This window comes from Mesoplodon bidens (genome assembly GCF_964165515.1).
Source record: "Mesoplodon bidens genome assembly, chromosome: 10".
Taxonomy (NCBI): Eukaryota; Metazoa; Chordata; class Mammalia; order Artiodactyla; family Ziphiidae; genus Mesoplodon; species Mesoplodon bidens.
The window spans coordinates 27,565,575-27,587,650 of record NC_138172.1 but is presented as its reverse complement, the minus strand read 5'-3'; the positions used below and the strand labels follow the sequence as shown (position 1 = coordinate 27,587,650).

Below are 22,076 nucleotides of genomic sequence, written 5' to 3'. Positions count from 1 at the left end.
TTAAATCCATGACAGATTCAAGAACTTTTTTGCACGACATCAGTGAGGTTGCCTAGCACCAATATTCTGTAAATTAGGGGAGCAGGTTATTTGGGAAGTAAGGAAGTAAATGGCAAAGAAATTCAATTCCTTATCTCTAAATAGGCTACTGAAAATTTTTTTCCATAGGGATGGGAGTGATGTGCAGTGAGTGATTGTAATGGTTAAGTTTTAAAATCAGATATTCAGGGAAGGGTAATTAAGACTCCCTTGGGAAAACAGAATTGGGACAATAAGAGACTAAATTGTGGGGATTCTTATGTTACTGATGCCATTTTATGCTGGTCAGTGTAATTCCACAAGGGACTTGACATATTTGTGAATTTTTGAATGACCCTAGACATAATTTGCATCCTGAAAAACATATTCTTAGTGATGTTTTTTTCATTATTAATTCAAATAAATGACCAGAGGGCTTGAATCTGCCTGGGTTCTTCAACAGTCAGGCAAGTCCAGTTTACCATCTGTGCTAGCCAAAGCTACACTCCTAAATAAAGATCCAGTTGTAGTTTCCCTTTAAAAAAGCCCCAGAAAAGGACAGTTTGCCCTGCTGCCTTCAACAAAGCTACCTTAAAAAAAAACTTTTTCCCCCTTGTACTTCTAATTAAAAAAAAAAAAGTCAAGAGGGAAGGGTGGGTTATTTGTCAGTGAAACAATAGGCTAAATGGCAGATTGAACGTGAAATTCAGTTCTAGATGTTTGAAAGTTTTGGAGAGCACGGGGTTATTCACACACGCTCACACAGGAACACGCACGCACACGCACGCGAGGGCCACACAAAACTGAGAATCAGAAGATACTGATCAAAGAAAAAAAGAAAAGAAGGAGGCAACCTAGGCATTGAAAAGAACAACCCACAGGCTTCTTGAACGTTTGTGGCTTGGAATTTCATTCAGCGGAGATGGGCAGAGTGTCCACACTCCAAACTGCAGACCTGAGGGTGCTGCCTGCCTGTTTTCAATGCCTATTGGCTGGGTGATTGGGTCCCAGACATTCTAGGCTCGGTATTTTCATAAAGGCACGCATGCAGAGAAGGGAGAGGACCCGCCGGTGAGCTTTATGCATGTATGAGGCATTCTCAGTGGATGTGGGCCATGCTAGAAGATGTACACAGGAAGATTATTTGATTCTAATTCATGCCACTTGATATAATGTGATAAAACATTTGACATGAGAGATAAGTTCCATTTTAATCCGATAGAGGACGGGTGGGAATTAAGAAGTAAGAAGGGTTTTATCAAAGAAAGGTGATGCAGAGGAAAGAGGGAAATTGAGCACAGAGACGGGATGATTAGAAAAGAAAAAAAAAAAGACAGGAGCCTTTTCAACACAAGGAAAGCAAATGAGCTGGAAGACAAAGCATAGAAAAGTCAGGAGCTGCAGACTCTTAAGCAGTGCCAACAATGAGCTCACTCAGCCACGGAACAAACACACACACACACACACACACACACACACACACACAAACTCGATGCAAATTGCTGAACACAATCACAGAAAAAATATAGAAACATGGATTCCATAGTAGACCAAAACATTAATGTTTGAGCTGGCACTAAAAATATGGAAACCTGGACAGGAGGAGCTCACGCTTCACGAGACAGAAGTAGGCTGTACAATTAGAGCCACACGGAGACAAGTACATCGGCTTCCATGCACTCTGGCCGGGTCTACACTGGCAAATTCGGTGGAAACTTGAAACAAAATATCTGGCTAAATTAGGCAGCCCCATCTGCTTTGGCCTGAAAGAGGCAGGAGATTTGAGACTGAAGCAGATTCCTTTTTTTTTTCTTTTTGCCTCAGTGGTTTGCTTTGGAAGTGCAGATGCAGTCACAGTGGAAGTAAGTTTGCTTGATAACTATTAACCCTCAGAAATCTGTTTTCTGAAGTTCAATCCGGATCTGCAGCCTGATGTACCCACTCTTTGTACACCTGCTTCTTCTCCCAAATTTTCAAGTGGGTGGAGGGGGAGTGGAGGAGGGGCACCTGGGTTTAGAACGGCAAATGACCAAGTAACTACCGTGTTTGCCAAAACCCAGGGCTACCTAAAGACTTCTAGTCTTCCAGAAACAGAAGCATCTTTGAAGCAATAACGATACATTTACTGCACAGCTGCACTGCACAGCTGCATGCCACAGCTGGTGGCAGGGAGGTACCACCCTCAGGACAGGGAGCTGGCCTCAGCCTCCTGGAAGGCAGGGAACACCTCCCTACAGCAGGGCCAGATTGCAAGGAGGGGAACTATGACCGAGGAAGGTTTTTGCCAGTGAGAGGAAGCTGCCGCCTCACAAGCTTCGTGCAGGGATGAGCCTGCTTGTGCAAGGCTGTGCCATCCTACGTATCACACAGATTGGGACTGAGACACGGCCACGCCAGGGTGGGTTGGGAACAGACACACGACAGATAAGAGCCTAAGGCAGACGGGGAGGAAAAGATTTGGTTTGCATCAGGACCAATCCATTTTCTCAAAATGTGACTTATCCTCCTGTCTCTTATTTTGTCACATTTTGGAGGGTCTCCTCCTTGGCTTCCAAGGAGGAGAAGGCACTTACTTACATCAAATAACCTTTCTATATACATCTCCTCATTGACCTTATCACGAAGGACATCCTGAGAGTGACGGACGAAAGTCACGTAGGCATCAGCCACGTCCATCCCGGGTTTCTGCAAAGAAACAGGAGAACATGAAAATGGACTTCTCAGACAGTGACCCTTTCTCGATGACCCATGCATTTTACTCTCCCCACCTCACCCTGCTGTGCACCCCCAGAGCTTTGGCTGGAGTTTGAGGCTATCCACCGGGGCTGGAAGCTATCCATACTATACAGTATCACTATCCACAGACTGCTCTGATATTCCAGGAACGGAAAATGATATTCAAACCTCCTGCTCTTTCCAGAAATCCAACCTGGTAAGAAGGGAGTTGGGATTACAGGGTTGTATAGTTTATTATTTTTTTTCTATTATTAATTTTTTTTTTCTGGCAAAGATACTCTGATGGATAAATCTTCACCAGATAACCCAGAGACATTCTCTGGTTTTTCTTTGGATTGAAACCTCCACTGAAAAATACTCAAACATACTGCCTTCCACTGTCTGTCCTTAATATAATATTAGAAAAGTGATAGCCTTCCCCGATCCCCTCTTTAAAAAATTGAGGAAGTGCCAAGTCAAGAAATTGTATTTAAATCTCTATCCCTTCCTACCCAAGTCATATTTTGGGGGGTAGTTTAACCTGAGTATGTGGTAAGTATTTCCTTATCAGTTTACTCAGAGGAGGCATTAACCAGTGGTCTTTGCTTCCCTGAGAGTCCAAGGTACAGCCTTAGAGTCCAATGATTCAAAAAAGATGGAGAGGGGGAAGGATTTGATTTTTTAAATAAATTAGATTTTCTGGAAAGGTAAGCAGGTGGTTCATCCAGTAGTTACAAAACGATTTATTGTAAGGAAAAAAAAGAAACTAAGAATGCACACTGCTTGAGCTGTTGCAATCAAAGTTATCTCCGAAGAAACCTATTAAAACACTGTAATATGGGTCATTAGGAGAGCTGCCACAAACCCCTTAAATTTCCACAGTGGGTATGTATGTTTGCTGATAACTAAAAAGATTAGTTTTCATTACTGTGGTTTACCTTAGATCACAAAGTATCATTTCTCTACAAGATGTGACTGTCAGGCACTGCAAATTGAAGTTAGTTAACACTTCTGTGTAATTTCCAGGGTGAAAATGAGGAAGGTTTGGAAACAGTAGGACTGTATTTTTTTTTTCCTGATACAAAGCAAACAATTATCAAGCAAAGGGCCAATGCTTGGCCCCTGGGATGCTAGTGACATTTCTTAACACCTGCTGAAACAATGACAAGGTATTAATTTGAAAAACAATGAGGACAACTCAAAGCCACAGTAGTCAACTGTTACACTTTCAAGCAATTTTCAGCGAATGGATTGAGCAGGTTGTGTGATAGTCCTATAATTGTTGCAGTTTTATGATACGAAACAACAGAGGTTCTCCAATGAGATGCAAGTGATAGCTATCGGTTCTAAACTGGCACCTCTCTCCTCCTCTCCCTTCGGCAGCCACACATCACAGGGCGTTCTCAGTAGGAATGGGGACCCCTACCTGGGGCATTTGAGCAACATTATTATTGTTTCCATTTCTTCCCTGGTGATGCTTGTGGCAGATATAACCCTTTCCTGGACACACGCAGCCATCTTAGAGCTAAAATTCAAAGCCAAATTCAGCAGACCTATTTGTAACCGCAACAGTGATCTACAATAATGGTTATTTTCACCACTCCTTCTCTTTTCACTGAATTACTGTCCTCAAAGGGACACTTTATTTATGTTTTAAAAACCTTGGGAAAAAAAATCAGTGCGGTTCAGCTCACCCCGGTAAACTCCATGAGTCTCTATCTTTTGACTCTTTTATTTTTCTTCATAGCACTCACCAATACCTGACACTGTATTATATATTTATTTGTTTATTGTCTTCTCCCACTAGCATGTAAGCTCCATGAATACAGGGACTTTATTTGCTCTATTTTCTACTGTGTCCTCAGCATATAAATGAGGACTGGCACATAGTAGGTGCTCAGTAAATATCTGCCGAATGAACAAAATCGTGAATGAATAAGCCCCTGTCCCACCTCCTTTTTTAGACTCCTCAGTCACACTACATGGATGTTTATTGGATCCCCCACACATTGGAGCTTGTGAAAATCATTTCAATTTCTCTGGGCCTTGGTTATACCATCTGTAAAATGGGATTAATAATAGTTCCCCTACTTACCTTCAAGGATTGTTGTGATCGTCAGCTAAAATAATGGAAGTTAAAGTGCCTCAAAGGTCATAAATTGCTATATAAACATGAGCCACTATGATTCTTTCCCCCCCACAAGATTTATCACTTCATGACCTGACCTACCTTTGGAACCTACTTTGGAACCAAGAAGAAAAAAGGGGCTTCAGAGAAACCAACGTCAAAATAAAAATGACAAAGTCTGCATTGAAATGTGTTTTCTCAGAGTCCTCTGGTTCCCCACTCACAACCTTCTTCCATTTTAACCAGCTTTACGTCCAGTTCTAACAAGTCTGTTTTCCATCCTTTGGGGGACCAGGAAGAGGGATGAGGGGACTTATTTGAAACAGGTGTGTTGATTAAAGTTATCACTGTTCGAGATACCCTGAGCTTGAGGGAGAAGGCTGCCAAACTGGAGCACCAGACATGCATACTCAGCATCCCCTGAGGTTTGGGGCTATGAAGGGCAGAGGCCCCTATACCTTGAGAGGTCCTCAGGGGAGCGGGGCCGCTGGGGAAAGACACAGTCACAATGGTGATCCTTGAGCACAGGGGAAATGTTCAAGTACTGTCCGTTCCCTATTGAAAAAGGCAGGGAAGGCTGTGCAGTGCATTCTAAGCAGGTTTTCAACCAAAATGGTTAAAATAAAAACTGTCCACCAACCAACAAGCTAACTTGTAGCTGTAGATGTATTCTTGACTAAACAACTGATGCTGTTAGGTAAATGAAGCTTTATACCACATGGCTATCTAGTCACCACGGGAAAGACTTCAGGTGACGGTGTTTAATATCTCACAATTACATTGTTTATTTTAAGTGCGGCCTGGACAGACGGATGGCATAGGATGTAGATGTTAGAAAATAATTAAACAAACAACGACTATATAAATGTCTGTATAGTTAACTCCATCCATGTGTGGAAGACATTGTTTGTGAAGAAGCCACTTCTTGGTTGGAAGAAACAGGACTTTTTTTTTTTTTTTTTTTTTTTTTTGTCGTACGCGGGCCTCTCACTGTTGTGGCCTCTCCTGCTGCGGAGCACAGGCTCCGGACACACAGGCTCAGCGGCCATGGCTCACGGGCCGAGCCGCTCCGCGGCACGTGGGATCTTCCCGGACTGGGGCACGAACCCGCGTCCCCTGCATCGGCAGGCGGACTCTCAACCACTGCGCCACCAGGGAAGCCCCGTAAAGTGCTTTGAACAGTGCCTGGCACACAGTGGCTGCTTTATAAGGCTTGGCTGCAGCTTCTGTTTCTATGGTATTGTATATCATCGGTGGGAAATGGACCCCATTTGGGGACATGAGGCATCATTTTCTTCTGCCTCCCTGGAGGGCCGAAACTTGGCTCATTGATTTTTGTTCCCTTTCACGTTGACGTAGAGTCCATTGTTTCCTCATCTTTACAATAAATCTGAGCCTGGCTGGCAGGAAGTAGGTTGAACCAATTAACAGTGCCAATACTTGACTTTCTGACCTACCCCAAATAATGTGACCTCCTCAAGAATTTCAGCCAGATCATTTTTTTCCCCCAAGTATTTGGGTTTTGCCTACCAGTAGCCTGTTTATATCTCACTGGTGAGATCTCCCCTCTGCTTAAAGGTATAACAGAAAACAGACTTCAGCTACCAGATCTTCAGGTTGAGGACTAGAATTTCCATTTCTATTACTGTTGAAGCCCAGCGCAGGCCAGGGTGGATGTCAGCAAATTCACCTCCACCCTCCGACCCCCGCCGTGCCACAGAGCAGAGGACCCCCTCGCCCCTCCCTCAACCCAAGGGCCTTGCTCCTGCTGCTGAAATGCCTAGTGAGTGCCAGGTACCTTGCTGAGCATGCCATATATGGGCCATTTCATCTGCACAGCAAGTCTGTGATGTGGGTATTATTACCTTTATTTTAAGGATGGAGAACCAGCTCAGAGAATTTGAGTAGTTTGCTCCCTGTGAACTGAAAGTTTCTACTTTGGGGCTTGGGAAAATAAATTACTTAACTTCTCTCCTTGCTCCAGGTACGTGACCTTGTTCTCTTCTCTGTTATAAGGACTATCTAGGTGAAGGAGCCTGAGGTTCCCCCAATGAGAAGTATTATATAAATTCAAAGCATAATTATTGATTGTACATTCTTTCATTAAACAAACAAAATATATGCTAATGCTAAACTCACTCCAATTTTCCATTTTGCCATCCTTTGAGAAATAAGCCAATAAACCATTACACACCTAGCTTCCTGGGGAAATGAATTTAAATGTTAATATAAATCCTTCTAGAAAAAAAACAAATTTTAACAAATAAGTATTTGAACAAGGAGGGTACTTAATCACGCTCAGAATGAGAAACCCTCAGTACAAGACCGTTGGTGGCTGTTGAGATAAGCTCTCTAAATTTAATATTTTATAATAGACTCACACCTCTTTTGTTAGAAACGGAGAAACAGAATCATTTTCTTTTCTCCTTCACTGGAATATATTTAAATCTCTCCAATTCTATTTTGCTAATAGGCAGGGCAAAGTCTGTCTATAAATGTATCCTGATTTATCACAGGTAATCCCACACTCTAGCATTCATGTGTAGAACTTAACCTCAATTTAAATGTAAATTCTGGGCAACTTTGAGTGCTTTATCTGTGAACTTGGAGACTGCTCTTCACTAATGAGGTCTGCACTAATTATAAGCAGTTTTGTAAGTTTCCCTTAAAACAATTGCAGAATTGACCCCAAAATGAACAAATTCCGAATTTATTTGTTTTAAAAAAATACTGGCATCCTTGTGCAAATTTCTGGCTAAGGCCCTGCTCCCAAGGTGTGCACGCAGGAGGGGAAGGGAGCTGGATGATAACAGAATGAAATATACCAGAGAAACCAATGAAAATGGAAATGAAAGTGAACTGGGTTTACCCTCAAAATAGGATCTCTTTTTCCTGTTGAAGGAAACTACAGCTTCCTACCCTCTTCTCATCTCAAAACAATTTTACTGTGAAATATTCTTTGCTTCCTTTCTTCTGGTGATTCTAGTCAGGACTACACAGTTTAGTGGCAGCTAATGAAAAGAGCACCATCAAAATTCTCACGAAAGCCAAAACACCCCACAAAAACATTTTTCAAATACTCACAGGTACATCCACATATTTGGAAGCTGCCTTCACCTAAGGAGGAAAGAAGAGGGTGGAAGTGAGGGTGGTGTTTATGTTTAATTGTTCACAGCTCAATGCTGTATCACCATCAGAGTTAAAACAATATGCTGGCAGACGGAGCTGACCAGGAAACACAGAAAGGTACTAAAAAAATAAAATCTGTTTGCTAATTTTTTTACCCTGCAAGCCAGACCCACTGCTTTGGAGAGAAAGAGAGAGAGGGAGAGGAGAGAGAGGGAGGGAGGGAGAAGGAAAGAGAAAAAGACAGAAAAATTTTTTACTGAGATTCTGTAGCTGGTGTGGGAGACCTGCATTTTCCTCCCTCCCTTGAAAAGGGAGAAAAATGACTGTAGCTAAACCCAGACCGTTGAGTGGAGGGCTCACCAGTCTAGAAAAGCAGTTAAGTCCACTGTCACTTTTTGTACCTTGGGGTCTTTGTATAATCTGGCTACAGGTTGGTCCTAATTGAGTCTTTGAGTTCTCACTTCCCAGGAACTCTCTTCAAGAGAAGGGGATGTAGCGGGTGGGCACCCTTAACCCAGAGGGAGATGGGTGTCTGTGGGAGGGGGTTGGGAGGGTACCAGAGCCGTTCAAAACTGTCCCAAGGCTGTTGTTATGTCTCCTGGTTTTAAATAATAAAAAACCCAGAAGGGGAGTGCAGGAAGAGGGTATGACATTTATTTTCAGTTCTGGTGGAGGGAGGGTGGTGGAGTACGTACAGTGCTTGAGAGCATGAAATTTGGAGTCAGATCTGGGTTCAAATCCAAGCTCTACGACTTACAAGCTGTGTGACCTTGGGCAAGTGACTTCATCTCTCTGAGCCTCAGTTACCTCGTCTGCAAAATGCAGATACCATTAGGTAACTGTTGCAGCGGGTCGATACAAGGGTGGATACACACAGAGTCCTGGGACACAGCAAGCACAGAATAAATGGGGGCTGAGAGGACCGATTCATAAGCAGATCTGGCGGGGCTCTGGGTCCTGTGAGAAGTCAATGAACAGCTGGGTTTGAGGAACAGAACCTGAGGAGGATGTCTGATATTCTATGCGTTTCATTTTGACTCGGGTCACACACGTTCCACTTAGTACAGGTGAGACCAAGGGGCTACATCTGGGATCAGAGGAGCGTTTTCAGTTTTGTTGGCAAGTACCAAGACTGCGATGCGCACCAAGCACTTAGGATGTCTTTTCACATCTCAGGTGGGCTGCCTCTCGCCACCTGGCTGAGACCAACATTGGGAGTCACTACCTCTACCCCCATGTCTCCCAGGAAAGTATCCAGGGGAGTGTTTTTCCCTGTTGCTATTTTCTCAAAGCCACTTTTCAAAACGTCAAATCTCAAGAAGGAAGTCAGTGAGCCAATGGGTGGGGTGGAAAGAGTCCAGGATTTAGAGTCAAAAGTTCTGTAAGTGATAGAACTAGTTGACCTTGGGATCATCACTTCGGGTCTCTTCGCCTGGGTTTCTCGATTTCTAGAACAAGGTGATACCACTGTGTACTTTGTAGGGCTGAGAGCATGATCACGTGACAAAATGTACGGGAAAGTGTTTCATAAACCTTAAAGGTCGGAACATACATCAATTAGTTAATTATTGAGAGGGCAACGCATTCTATCTCTTGGAATCATCGCCAGCACCCAAGATGATTTCTAGAGTCTCCTGTTGCAGATTCTCTCAGAACCCTACATTTTTTCCCTTTGCAGCACTGATTGCAATCGCAATTCAGTAATTTTGGTGCCATGTCTGTCTCCCACAGAATGTCATGTCTTGCCCCTAGCTGTCTCCCCAGTGACTCACTTGTTACCCAGCTTAGAAAGGGCACTCAGGGAAAATTTGTAGAAGGAAGGAGAAAAAGCTAGTGACCAGTGCTGGCCTCAGGATGGTTGAGGAATAAACAGACCAGATTGAGAAGCCACTGCCTGAGTTAGTCTGAAGGCCAACAGGGTTGCCTATAAAGCTGGATGCTTGCAAAGCTTGGTGAGTGAAGGAAACCACTCCGGGCCATTAAGGGGGATATGAGGAAAGCTTTCCAGAATTTGCCTAAATAACATTTGACTAAATGGTTCTCAACCCGAACTCTTTCCTCTTTATTCCTGTTCTAGAATTTAGTTTGAGCAAGAAGGTGGCTTTCTTTTCAAATCTCCTCTATGTACATTAATATATAACATTTGTATGATGTTTTTCACTTTGCAAAGCACTTTCACGTACTGTTTCTTCTCTAAGCCACCCTGCAAAAGGGTGGCTATTAAATGTTTATTCACTACTGAGAACACTAAAACCCACAGAATTTAAGAATTTATTTCATCATGATCTGAGCCAGAAGACAGAGAAGGCTGGACTCACACAAGGGTCTCCTGAGCCCCACTTTTTCCTTTTGAACTCCTGATCTTTTCACCAGTGGTAGAAAGTATGAGGAATTTAAGCATCAGTGGTCAGGGCAGGTGTTGACAAAACAATTCTTCTCAGCTACAAATTGCCTCCTTCCCTCTGTAGACTTAGTGCTTGGCAGTTGGTAGGAGTTTTGCTACAGCTGAAATGATCAACCTTTAAACACACCCACTCTTACCACCAACATGCAGTTTCAACCCAGAAAATGACACCAGCCAAAGTCTATTCCTTTCAAAGCAGTTTGGGAAGATAAGGCAAGCTCTATGTCATGACGAAAACCATCCCCTCTCCTACACGCACTAGCCTTCAGTTTGTTGGTCTTTTTTAAAATCTGGTAACTGCTGACTTGCACTTAGTCTTACTGATCTTTCTCCCATCCCATAAAAACAGGAAAAAACAGCTCAGAGTAAACTGTGGTCCTATTAGGATTGTATCATTTTTTGGTTCTGGCCATTGAACTTGAAGAAAGATGTTGAGGATACAGGGCATTCTGGAAGTGTCTTCTACAAGAAAAGTAAAGGAGAAGGCATCTTGCCTGGAAAAGGAAGGGCTAACGGCAAACGAAATGAAAACTTTCACATAGTTAATCAAGGACCTTCAATGTTGAAGAGTTAAACTTGGTCACGGTGGTTCTAGAGCATAGAATCAGGATGAATGAGTAACATGACGGGGCCCCAGAAGAAGGTGCGAACAGCTATCTCAGTCCAGCCAGGAACTGGCTATCTCTGGTGATCAAGAACTCCTTGCTGGGAAAGAAGAAAAAAAAAAAAAACCCTCCTTGCTAGAGGAGCTCAAGCAGGAGGTATGTAGGATGCTCTGATGTGAGACTTTCCTTATGCGAGAGGTGACCTCTAAGGCTGCTTCCTGGTCTCTGTTGCTCATCTCCTTAAGAGGTAGAAAGCTGCCATCAGTTCCGTTTTTTTTTTTTTTTTTTGCAGTACGCGCGCCTCTCACTGCTGTGGCCTCTCCCGCTGCGGAGCACAGGCTCCGGATGCGCAGGCTCAGCGGCCATGGCTCACGGGCCCAGCCGCTCCGCGGCATGTGGGATCCTCCTGGTCTGGGGCACGAACCCGTGTCCCCTGCATCGGCAGGCGGACTCTCAACCACTGCACCACCAGGGAAGCCCAGTTCTTTTTTTTTTTCTCTTTTCTCTCTCTTTTTTTTTTTTTTTTTTTTTTTACAGTATACGTGTTGGGATACAGCAGAGTGAATAAAGTGACAGAACCAGGATCAGAACTCTGGTCCCTACAACCCTCTCCTGCCTAATGTCAACAGTGATACCTTTTTAAGCATTATGTTTCTTTGAAGTATCCATAGGACTGACTATGTTTTTGGCCAGCTATACTCTAAGTAGAGAGGAAGGACCAGATCCTCCCAACCCACTAGGGGTCTGGAATTATTGCCAAGGGTCAGAAAGTCCAAGCGCACACCAGACACTGTGTCTAGATCAAATAAACAACAGACCTGTAATCTACACAAGACTATTTCCCATTACATATACATGTTGTTTCGATTAAAAAAATACAAATTTCTTAAAAAACACAACCTATTTTATAAAATTTTGTCATTACGTGTTTTTTCCCAGCAAGGGTTGTCAAAAGTGTGTGTGTTTATGTGTGATTTTCATTTCTTTTTTAACTTTAAAAGAAATCTTCTTGGTGAAGTGGCTAAAAGGTTGGGCTGAGGATTGGCAGGGTTAGAAGTCGGGCTTTGCCATTTTCTAGCTTGGTGACTTTGACCAAGTTAATTAACTTCTGAGCCTCCTCTGCAAATGGGACAATTATAATGTTTCTCAAAGGAATATGGAGAGGATTGAATGAGGTAATCCATCCAAGGGTACAGAACAGAGCTGGGGACGTGCTAAAAGCTACTAAACGTACCTCTTCTTACTGGCAATACTGGCTTACTGGTGTAGATAAAGCCTCTGCCCCTTAGCCTGGCGGTCGTGGTGACAGTTTCACTGCTCACCTCTAGCCCACGGGCAATTTCTTGCCATGAAAAGGATGCTGGGATCTCCTCAGGTTACCAGGAGGCATCTGAGCTGGTCTTCAGTCTGGCAAACTTGCTGCCAATTCCATGAACACCGTACGCACTGGACTTCTCTCCAGAACACTGAGGCAGAAGCAAAGACCTCTGCTCCCTTCCTCAGGCTGCCCAAGCCAGGGCATGAGTGAGAGGGCAGTTCCCCAAGCCAGGGTGCCCTGTATATTCAGTCACACATCCCTACTGCTCTCTGGTACAAAGCCAAATGTCCCGGGGCATAGGAGAGAAGGCTGCGGGAGAGGCGTTTGCCCCAGACACCTGGTCTGGCATCCTTTTTCTGCAGGGACTCAATTGCCCTCACGGGAGAGACAAGAACTGTAACTTCAGCCAGACTTCACTTCCTGATCTCCCTGCTTTCTCACCATCCCCTCTGGTGCGACAAAGAATGTCCCTTCTCTAGCAGTATCCACGAACACCCCACCCCCACCCCTCGACCAGACAGAGCCAGTTCTGGGAAGGCAGGTTCGAAAAAGAGACACAAACTAGGAGAGTCTGATGGAGACCAAGGGTGAAGGTGGGAAGATGAGCTGTCAGTGAGCAACCTGTTCACATTTTCATAGGCCTGCAGCAAAGACCAAGTCTTAGGTCCAAGGCACTGCATTAGGGACTGTAGGTAAAGGCAGTTGCTCCTTGATTTCTAGTCCCTTCCTTGGATGATGTCTTAATGCACAATCTCTCTAAACACCCAGAATAAGTCATGTCCCTCCAACAATTCATAACTGTAAGTTACATTTCTTGAGTGCTTCCGACTTGCCAGGAGATGAGTTAGGAAGATTGCATATGTTATATTTAATCCTCACAACGACCTCTGGAAAAGGGTCCTATTAATCATCCCCTTTTACAGTTGACAAAACTGAGGCTAACAGAAAGGAAGCAATTTGGCTTAAAGTCACACAGCTAGTAAGTTATAGCTTTGAACCTCTCATCCCTTAAGCTGCCTATTATTCAGTTAAAAAAAAACCCTATCAAACCAGTCATATTTAAGTTTGTTTCTTTGTGTGTGTAGACACAACCTAAAATGGCTTCTCCAGGAAAAATGTCTGAGAGATTTGAATAATTATCTGCACCGACTCAGTCAGGGCAGAAGGTCCAACACAGTTTCTCTGGCTTTGAATGTCCCAGCTAATTACCTCGACCCTCCACCTGACTTAGCGTGTGTAGACAGCCTTAATGGTTACTCTATTGAGCTCTTCCATTATTTTTCAGGTGCCCAAAGGTAATCTTTTCATTGAACACTCACCATTCCAGGATTTTCACAATGCTGATGACTAAGGGATTTTCTTCTGCCTGGTCCTAATAAGGGGACCTGAGTTAATCACTGTGTAGCTTTGATAGGGAGCACGGCGGGGGCTTAAACCACTTCTCTTGCTTCATTAGGGGAAAAAGCAACCCAGGTGCAGACCACGAGGACCTCAGGGTTTGTTACTATTAAATCAATGCACGGACAGGAAAAAGAAAGTGGATTAGGCCCTTTTTGCAAACAGAAATCTGGTGGGTAAGACGCAAAGATGGAAGAAAAAAGAAGTCTGAACAGATACCACTGCATTAGTGACTGCCTGAGCTCTCCTTTCTCCCCGTGGTCTCTTAAAAAAAAAAAAAAAAAAAAAAAAGACAAAAACAAACCAAGCAAACAATTTATTCTCTGCACAAGCTGACTCCACCCCTGCCTGTTTGACTTCACAAGAACTTGGAGCTGATTTCTCTGTCTTTGCCTACAAACTGCAGACCACACCACTCTTTCAAGGGGCCGGCAACATTTACTTCAGTGTCTGGCTTGTGAAATTTCTGCTGCAAGGATCATGATGCTATTTTGCTTCCTTCGCCACTTCCCTAACCCAGGTGATCTTAGAGATCTGGGTTTTTTCTTTCTTTCTTTTTTTTTTTGAGAGTTGAGGCAGTTTGGTATGTCAACATGCTACTTCATACCACTATCATCAGTAAAATGATTTTATTAGTTGAATTTTATCATCTATCACCAGCCTTATGTCTAGAATGTAGCCTCTATGAGGAATAAGAACTTCTTTTTCTCTCCTCACTATCTCCACTTCCTGGTATATAGTAGGGGGTCAATAAAAATGTGTTGACTACCATATATAAAAGAGAGAATCAACAAGGACCTACTGTGTAGTACAGGGAACTCTACTCAATACTCTGTTATGGCCTATATGGGAAAAGAATCTGAAAAAGAATAGATATATGCATATGTATAACCAAATCACTTTGCTGTACACCTGAAACTAACACAGCATTGTAAATCGACTATACTCCAATATAAAATAAAAAATAAAAAAAATGTGTTGACAGAATGAACTTCTGAGCATGGTACTCTTTACTCTGTACCCAGGATAAACGTTTCTAGTGCTTTCTTGAAGCTGTTATTCAAGCTCTAACACTCTTAAAGAATCACTTAAGAAAAGTGCGACCAGGCACTATCAATTCAAAAGGAAATGGCTTTTGTTGCTTCTGTGAGATGAGCTTAAAGGGTCTCTTGTGTCCCTACAGTATGAGTACAGCATAGAGGTAAGAGCTCAAGGCCAGGAGTCAGATACCTGGGCTGGCAACTGGTTTGATCAGCCACCAGTTGTGGGCCAGGTAATTAACTTCTCTAAGCATCAGTTTCCTTCTTGGAAAATAGAGATAATGACAATATTTCCTCCTCATAGGGTGGAAAAAAGAGATTTCTTAAGGGCTTAAAACGTGCAGGACACTATTCTAAGCATGACTTGTATTAAATTCATTTAGTACATGCAAAGCATCAAATGAGTCACTGTATGTGCAAACCTTTGCACAGGGCCTGGCACATAGTACGTGTTCAATAAATGTTGCCTATTATTTTTACATTCTCTTTTCCTTTCACGTCCGAAGGGGCTGTTTTGATAGTTCAGGTTCCAGGGCACAGGTTGGGCTATGTTTGCTAGTGGGTGGGGTTGTTAAACCTCAAACATCTGCACACTGAGGTATGTGGTTCTGTTTCATGGTTAGAAAGCTTCATGATGTCTGTGACTAATCCTGCCGTAAGAGGCCTGGCCATCTTACTTCCTCTCTTCTTTGCTGGCCCTGTACCAGGTTGCGGTCTGGACTCTCTATTTCTCCTTGGATCCTCAGGCCTCAGCTCTTAACAAAGAGATCCCTGGAGACCAGCAGGGCTCCAAAGAGTTCTCTGCATTGGAATATGGACCCAACGCCCACCTTACAATGCGGTAGCTTATTATTTTGCTCCCTGTGTGGGCATATCACTCCCATTGAGAAGTGGGGTCTATTATTCCTCCATCCCCCTTGAGCCTGGGCTGGCCCGTGACTGCCGTGACTAAGAGAACATGATGGAGGTGACGCCATATCAGTCCTGAGCCTAATCTTTTTTTTTTTTTAATTTTTTTTTATTAGTTTCTGCTTTATAACAAAGTGAATCAGTCATACATATACATCTGTTCCCACATCCCTTCCCTCATGCATCTCCCTCCCTCCCACCCTCCCCATCCCACCCCTCCAGGTGGTCACAAAGCACCGAGCTGATCTCCCTGTCTGAGACTAATCTTGGAGAGGGCCAGCAGCTTTGCTTCTTCACCCTTGAAAGCCAGCTGCCACTAAGTGCAGCTTTGCCAAGACTGCCATGCCATCAGAAGCCCAAGGCACGTGGAGAAGCTCAGCTGGATGAGACCCCATATGGGGGAGAAATAGGCACATGGAGACACATCAAGCTATCAGACATTCAGCCCCAGCCCAGCCAAGCAAGTGACCCCTGTCAGTGCAACATGGAACCAAAGAATCCCCTAGCCAAGCTCTTCCCACATTTCTGACCCATAAAATCGTACACAAAATAAACAGATCATTTTAAGCCACTAACTTTGCCACAATGTGTTATGCAGCAATAGATAACCAAGATATTCAAGAAGGTGTCACTTGGTCTCCTATTTCCCCAATTTTATCCATTGCATGCATTTTCCTGGAGGATGCTGTGGGGAGGTCACTGATGGTCTAGGACAGGCTTTGGGCATTCCTGGGTCTCCTGACTATAAAAGGAGACCAGCTGATTTTCACCTGATTCTCTATGATATTTACTGAGCATGTATGTATGGGGCACTGAGCTAGACACCTCATGTATAACTAACTCAATTAATCATTCCTGTAGAACATTAGAAGGCTCATTTCACCATCCCCGCTTCACAGATGAGGACACTGAGGCTCAGAGAGGTTAAGCAACTCTCCAGAGGTAAACCAGTAAGTGGTGGCACTGGTGTCCAAGCCCAGGTCTGGTTATTAAGTGCAGAGTCCTTTCAGGACGTCAAGTTGCTGATATTGTGAAAATCATGTGTCATTCTAAAGCTATTTCTTCCCTAATGATCACCTGGGATCTGTGAGAAGAGGAGCCAACTTGTGGGACGTACAGGGACTTCGGGTCAGACAGAGCCTTGTTGGAATTATGCTCCATCACTTACTAGTTAAATGAATTTAGGAAAAAACATGTTAACCTCCCACAGCTTCTATAATCTCATCTGCAAGATGAGGGTAACAACAATATCTTCTTTAGGAGGTTCATGTGAGGCTGAACAGGCTGACATCATGTTAAGTGCTCAGTGCAATGCCTGGTACCTAGTAAGAGCTCAAGAAGTATTACCTGATATTGTTACTAGTGTTTCAGTCACTTGTCGTTACCCGCGAGTTGACTGTACCAAGTGTGTTCCCATCTATAGTTTATAGACTAGAAAAAAGGCTTGGCAAGCTCTGGCCTGTGGGTCAAATCTAGCCTGCTGCCTGTTTTTGTGTGGCTCACGAGCTAAGAATGGTTTTCACATTTTTAAATGAAGGAAAATCGAAAGAAGAATCATAGTTCCTGACATGTGAACATTACAGGAAATTGACATTTCCGTGTCCATCAATAAAGTTTTATTGGAACACAGCCATGCCTATTCATTTACATCTTGTCGATAGCTGCTTTCACCCTACAAGGGAGGAGGCTGAGTCTCTGTGACAGAGACTATGTGGCTTGTAAAGTGAAAAATATTTACTATCTGCCTCTTTCCAGAAGAAATTTTCTGACCTCTGGACTAGAGGAGGAGCCACTGGGGTGGGGGGTAGGGGAAGAATCATAAAATGTAAATTCCTAATCTAAATATGACCATTAACTAGTTGACTGACTACTTGTCTAACCTGTTGGCCTCCTGTCCTTACCTATTATAATAGGGCACAGAGCTAAATGTTTTCCCCTGATTCCTTCCAAAAATATGACTCTTAGATGGTGTATGAGGCAGGTGCTAGGAAGGATGTGGAATAGGAAACACTTCCCACACCTTGAAACGTTTATAAATACTCTAGCAGTAAAACAAAAGGCTATTAATATCTTAGTATTAATAAGAGCTCTGGAAATGAGGCTCCAGGAAAAATTATAGTACCAGGGAAAAGGAAAAAACAATAGAGATAAAGACCATTCACACAGGTACCAGTGGGTAGACTTGGCGATGAAATATCAGGATTACAATAGGCAGCATGTGTTGCTTATTTACCCTGTGCCAGGCACTGTTTCCACTGTTTCTTATGAACCACCTCCTTTAATATTCCCAGTACCTTCGAGATGCAGCCCCATCATCTGTACCTCTCTGTGCTGTTGTGAGGATTAATGAAGACGATACACATACAGGGGCAGAATAAAGGACATGGCAAGTCCTCAGTACATGCTAGCTGCTATTACTACTGTTGGAATTGCACGCCAAAGGAACAGCCTTTCTATTCTACTGGCAAAATCAGCTAATTTGCCCTGAGTGCCTACGTTTGCCCATATTTTTCCTCAGCCTCCAGTTTTCATGCTCTCTTTTTTTTGTGGCAGAGATGGAATGGGCAGGGTTCTATCTAAATGCACATAGCCCCAGTGGTAAGCATCGCTCAGGCCAGTAACATGGGAGAACCACGAGCACATCATTAATCAGCAGAATGGAAATATCCGAAAAAGCATGCGGTCATTTATCATGGGGATTAGAGGAAGTGCAGGGAAATGGTTGACTCTGGGGTTGGATGGTGTAGGGCCAAATCCTAGATCCAACACTTACTAGACAATTTACTTCACTTTTCTGTGCCTTACTTTCCTCATCTATAAAATGGGGATAATAGTGCTCTTCATAGAGTTGCTGGGTTATTAAGCGAATTTCTAGAATAGTTCCTGGGGCATAATAAGTAAGAATGATGTGTCAGCTATTAGTGTCATTTCTGCTGGAAAATCAAGTTGCTTTAGGTAGTTAGGCTTGTATACTAAGCTTGGTCTGGCACTATCAGACAGCTACAAGTGACTCTGTTTAAATAAACAAAAACAAAATGCGATTAAAAATCCAACTTTTTAGTTGAATTAGTCACATTTCAAGTACAGGTGGCTGGTGGCTACTGTATTAGACAGTTCAGATATAGAAAATCTCCATCACTAGAGAAAGTTCTATTGGACAGCACTGGTCTAGACTCAAGAGACATTCGTAAATATAGGTTATTACATTTTTCAGTGATAAGTGTGAAGAGGTGTGTCATTCAGTTCCCAGGTTAGGACAAGAGATCAGCTGGCAGCAGCAGCAGGGGAAGGAAAAGGACATGGGTGTCAAGAGCCTCGTCTTGTGGATGAAACAAGAACTAAAGGTGGATGGGTACTATGTAAAGTGACTGGTAATAATGATGTAACTGTAACAGGATGGGGGGTGGAAAGTGGAGAGGGCAAAGTGAGTATCTATTGTACTACAGCAGGGAGGTAAATCATCTCTATGATCAATACACCAAGAAACTGCAGTATAAGAACAGTACTTAGAGCTAGGAAGATAAAAGCAAACTTGTTTGCAAGGGTCCCTTCTGGGGTAAGGGACTGAGGATGGAAAGGGATGGGACAGAGAACTGTTGCTTTTTTAAAAATAATTATTGCGTTTCTGTACTATTTCACATTTTAACCACGTATGTATATTTCTTTCATAAAAAGTTACTGCAAAAAGAACAAAACAAGTGATAGAATTTTCAGCATTGGAGCATTTGCGGGAAGAATGTATCTTCTCCAGGGTAACTTCTGCAAGGTTTTTACTTGACTGAAATCATGATTCTGAGAAGCAAAATGTAGCAAACCACCTCCCGCTCCCCAATATATAATCTGGATGCTCTAAGTGCATCTTGGGAAGAGGAATAAATTTTAAGTGCCAACCAAGGGACTGACGGCTTGCGGGAGACAGAATGTGCCAGTGGGTGGATGTACTGGGACTGTGTGTGCGGGTGAGCAGTTGAGCAAACCTCGGTGGCTCTTGCTTGGGGCCAAGTAACAATTACAGTGAAAGCCCTTTCCAACAATTTCTGAGCACTGAAGAAAAACACAACCCTTGAAGTAGATCTGGAGTCACAGACAGTGTGCCGGATTCCCAGAGCTCTGCCACCAGAGGGGCTGAAATGTTTTCGATGCTTGCTGAAGATCAAGGGCGTTTCCGGCCAATTGTGAAATGCTGTGCCCGTGTCAGCATCGTGTACATGCTGCATAGATGCACATTCACTGTGAGGCCATCTTCCTTTGCTTTCCTTTTTAGGAGGGCCAGATTTTATAAATACTGTTTTTACAGATGTAGGAACTGTGATACCAAAAATTTTTTATGGGTGGGTCATCAGATGGTCATTGCTCAGAATGATAATCTCTGGCTTTGAAAATGTGATTCATATTTGAAAGAGTTAAGCATCAAAATGTTTGAAAATAAAATTTCTCTAAATTGCCTATAAATGGAACCAGGGTTAATTTTTTTTTTTCAGATAATAGAAAGAGAATATTGGATCCTAAGTCTGGACTCTCACTACTGTTCCTTCAATGACTGACTATATGAATTTTGGAGCAGCAATTGTTTAGTTTTCTCATGGACAACACAGAAATAATTAATACCTAATATACAGTCATATATAAAAATATGGATGCATTTACCAATGACTAAATGCCTGATTTACACTAACTTATTTAATTCTTTTAAGAACTTGTCTCCTCATTTTACAAATGAAGGAACTGTGTCTCAGAGAGGTTAAGTTTCTTCCCCCAGGGAACACAGCTAAGAAGGGGTAGAATTAGGATTTGAACCTGAATGGATCTGACTTCAAAGGATTCACTACTGCATTATGCCTTCTCCTACCCTGCCCTACCTTTTTCACAAGATAATTTACTAAAGTCTGAAGATAAAATCCAGACAATAGCTTATGGATGTACTTTGAAAAGCAAAAAGAGTTACATTATGATTGTATTCACCGATTACCACAAGACCTCATACGTAATGATTGATGTAACCATCTTTGATATTCTGAAATGACCTCTGAGGACCACTGTAGAGCTTCAGAGGGGCTAGGGAAAGGTGGGAGAGAGCCCAGGCTTTCCTGGAAAGCATCCTTAGGCAAGAACGTGAGTTGCAGGGCTGCTGGTTGATTGCACGGCTTCTGTGCATGTTCATAAATATTGATTGTGATTAAACTATTATCATAGTAATGAGGGTAATAATACCTCCTCCAGCCCATCCCACCACACTACTCAAAGTCCCCACCTTTCATTAAACAAAGGGCTGCTGGCACTGCTGGGGAGTTGGGCAAGAGGCAGGGAAATGATCTCTATTAAGCAAAAGCGTTCTGTTCCACGCGCTGATTAGGAGCCGCAGCCTCATTAACAAGGAGAATTGTTCTCGTCTCCTGTTGCTCAGGGTACTGTGCTCCGAGACTGGGTCCAGGAAGTGTATGTTCTCATCTCTCTTCACCCCCCTGGGGCTTCCGAACAGATGCCTGATTGAAGTAGACCTGTTTTTCCTTCCACTCTCCCTCATTTCTGTCCCAACACTTCATTCCCAGAGAGGATTTCTGCAAGGCTCAAGGCTCCTCCAAACCTACCGTTTTAATGCTGCTGAGATTTAACAATGGTTGCATGCTTATTATTTGGCTGGCACGAGGCTAAGTGATTTATTAGTAATTAACCCTCACAGAGGTGGGGCATGATGATTATCACCATTCACAGATAAGGAAACTGAGGCTCAGAGAGGTTTAGTGACTTCCTGCAAAACCCAAAGCTGGCAGCACCATGAAGTTGGTATGTGAATGTGGGTCTGTTGGACTCCAGGGTTTGTACCCTCTGAAGGATGCTGAGCTGCTCGTCCATTGCTTATTTACACGGCATCCTCTCATTTTAGGAGAAACTCGGAAGGGCAAATTGGAAAGTTTTAATTTTGTAAAGTCTCGAAGCAGGCATGAAGGCTTATTTTTATTGGATTATAAGTGGAGGTGGGGGGGGGGTGCTTTGCGCACCTCTGGCATTTTTAGGTTTTGCTTTGCCTTACAAACGTCTCTCAACACTAAGAAGCCCAATCGAACGCAAGCTGGAAGAGACCAAGGACCATGTCTTACTCGTGCCCCTGCTTCCGCATGACCCGGGTGCGAAGCCAATGAGGCTTGTACCGTCATGACTGAACATTAATGTTTCTGCACGAAGGGACCACCTGTCAGCCCTGCTGCCCTCCTCTTCTCCCCACAGCTGCCTCAGCCTGAACTCGAGGGTATAGATTGTTTACATCACCATTGCCAGTGACAACTTGTCTCTTGTAGCCAGCCTAGATCTGCTACAGAGGGGAGAGGTGTTTTTTTTTTCTTCTCCCCCCCAACCCCGCTCAGCTCAGGTAAAGAGTGGGGAAAACAAACACATGGATTGGATAGGAGGTCTG

General features: G+C 43.4%; 1 protein-coding gene across 11 annotated transcripts in view; it reads right to left on the bottom strand.

The window, feature by feature from the left end:
* CADPS (calcium dependent secretion activator) overlaps nt 1–22,076 on the bottom strand; it is a 478,170-nt gene that overhangs the window by 36,713 nt on the left and 419,381 nt on the right. For all 11 annotated transcript variants that reach the window (XM_081245095.1, XM_081245093.1, XM_081245090.1 and 8 more), the window contains 2 exons: nt 7,946–7,978; nt 2,596–2,703 (listed from right to left, as the gene is read on the bottom strand). In XM_081245095.1, coding sequence (XP_081101221.1) covers nt 2,596–2,703; nt 7,946–7,978 — 141 coding nt within the window. The remainder of the gene's footprint in view (nt 1–2,595; nt 2,704–7,945; nt 7,979–22,076) is intronic.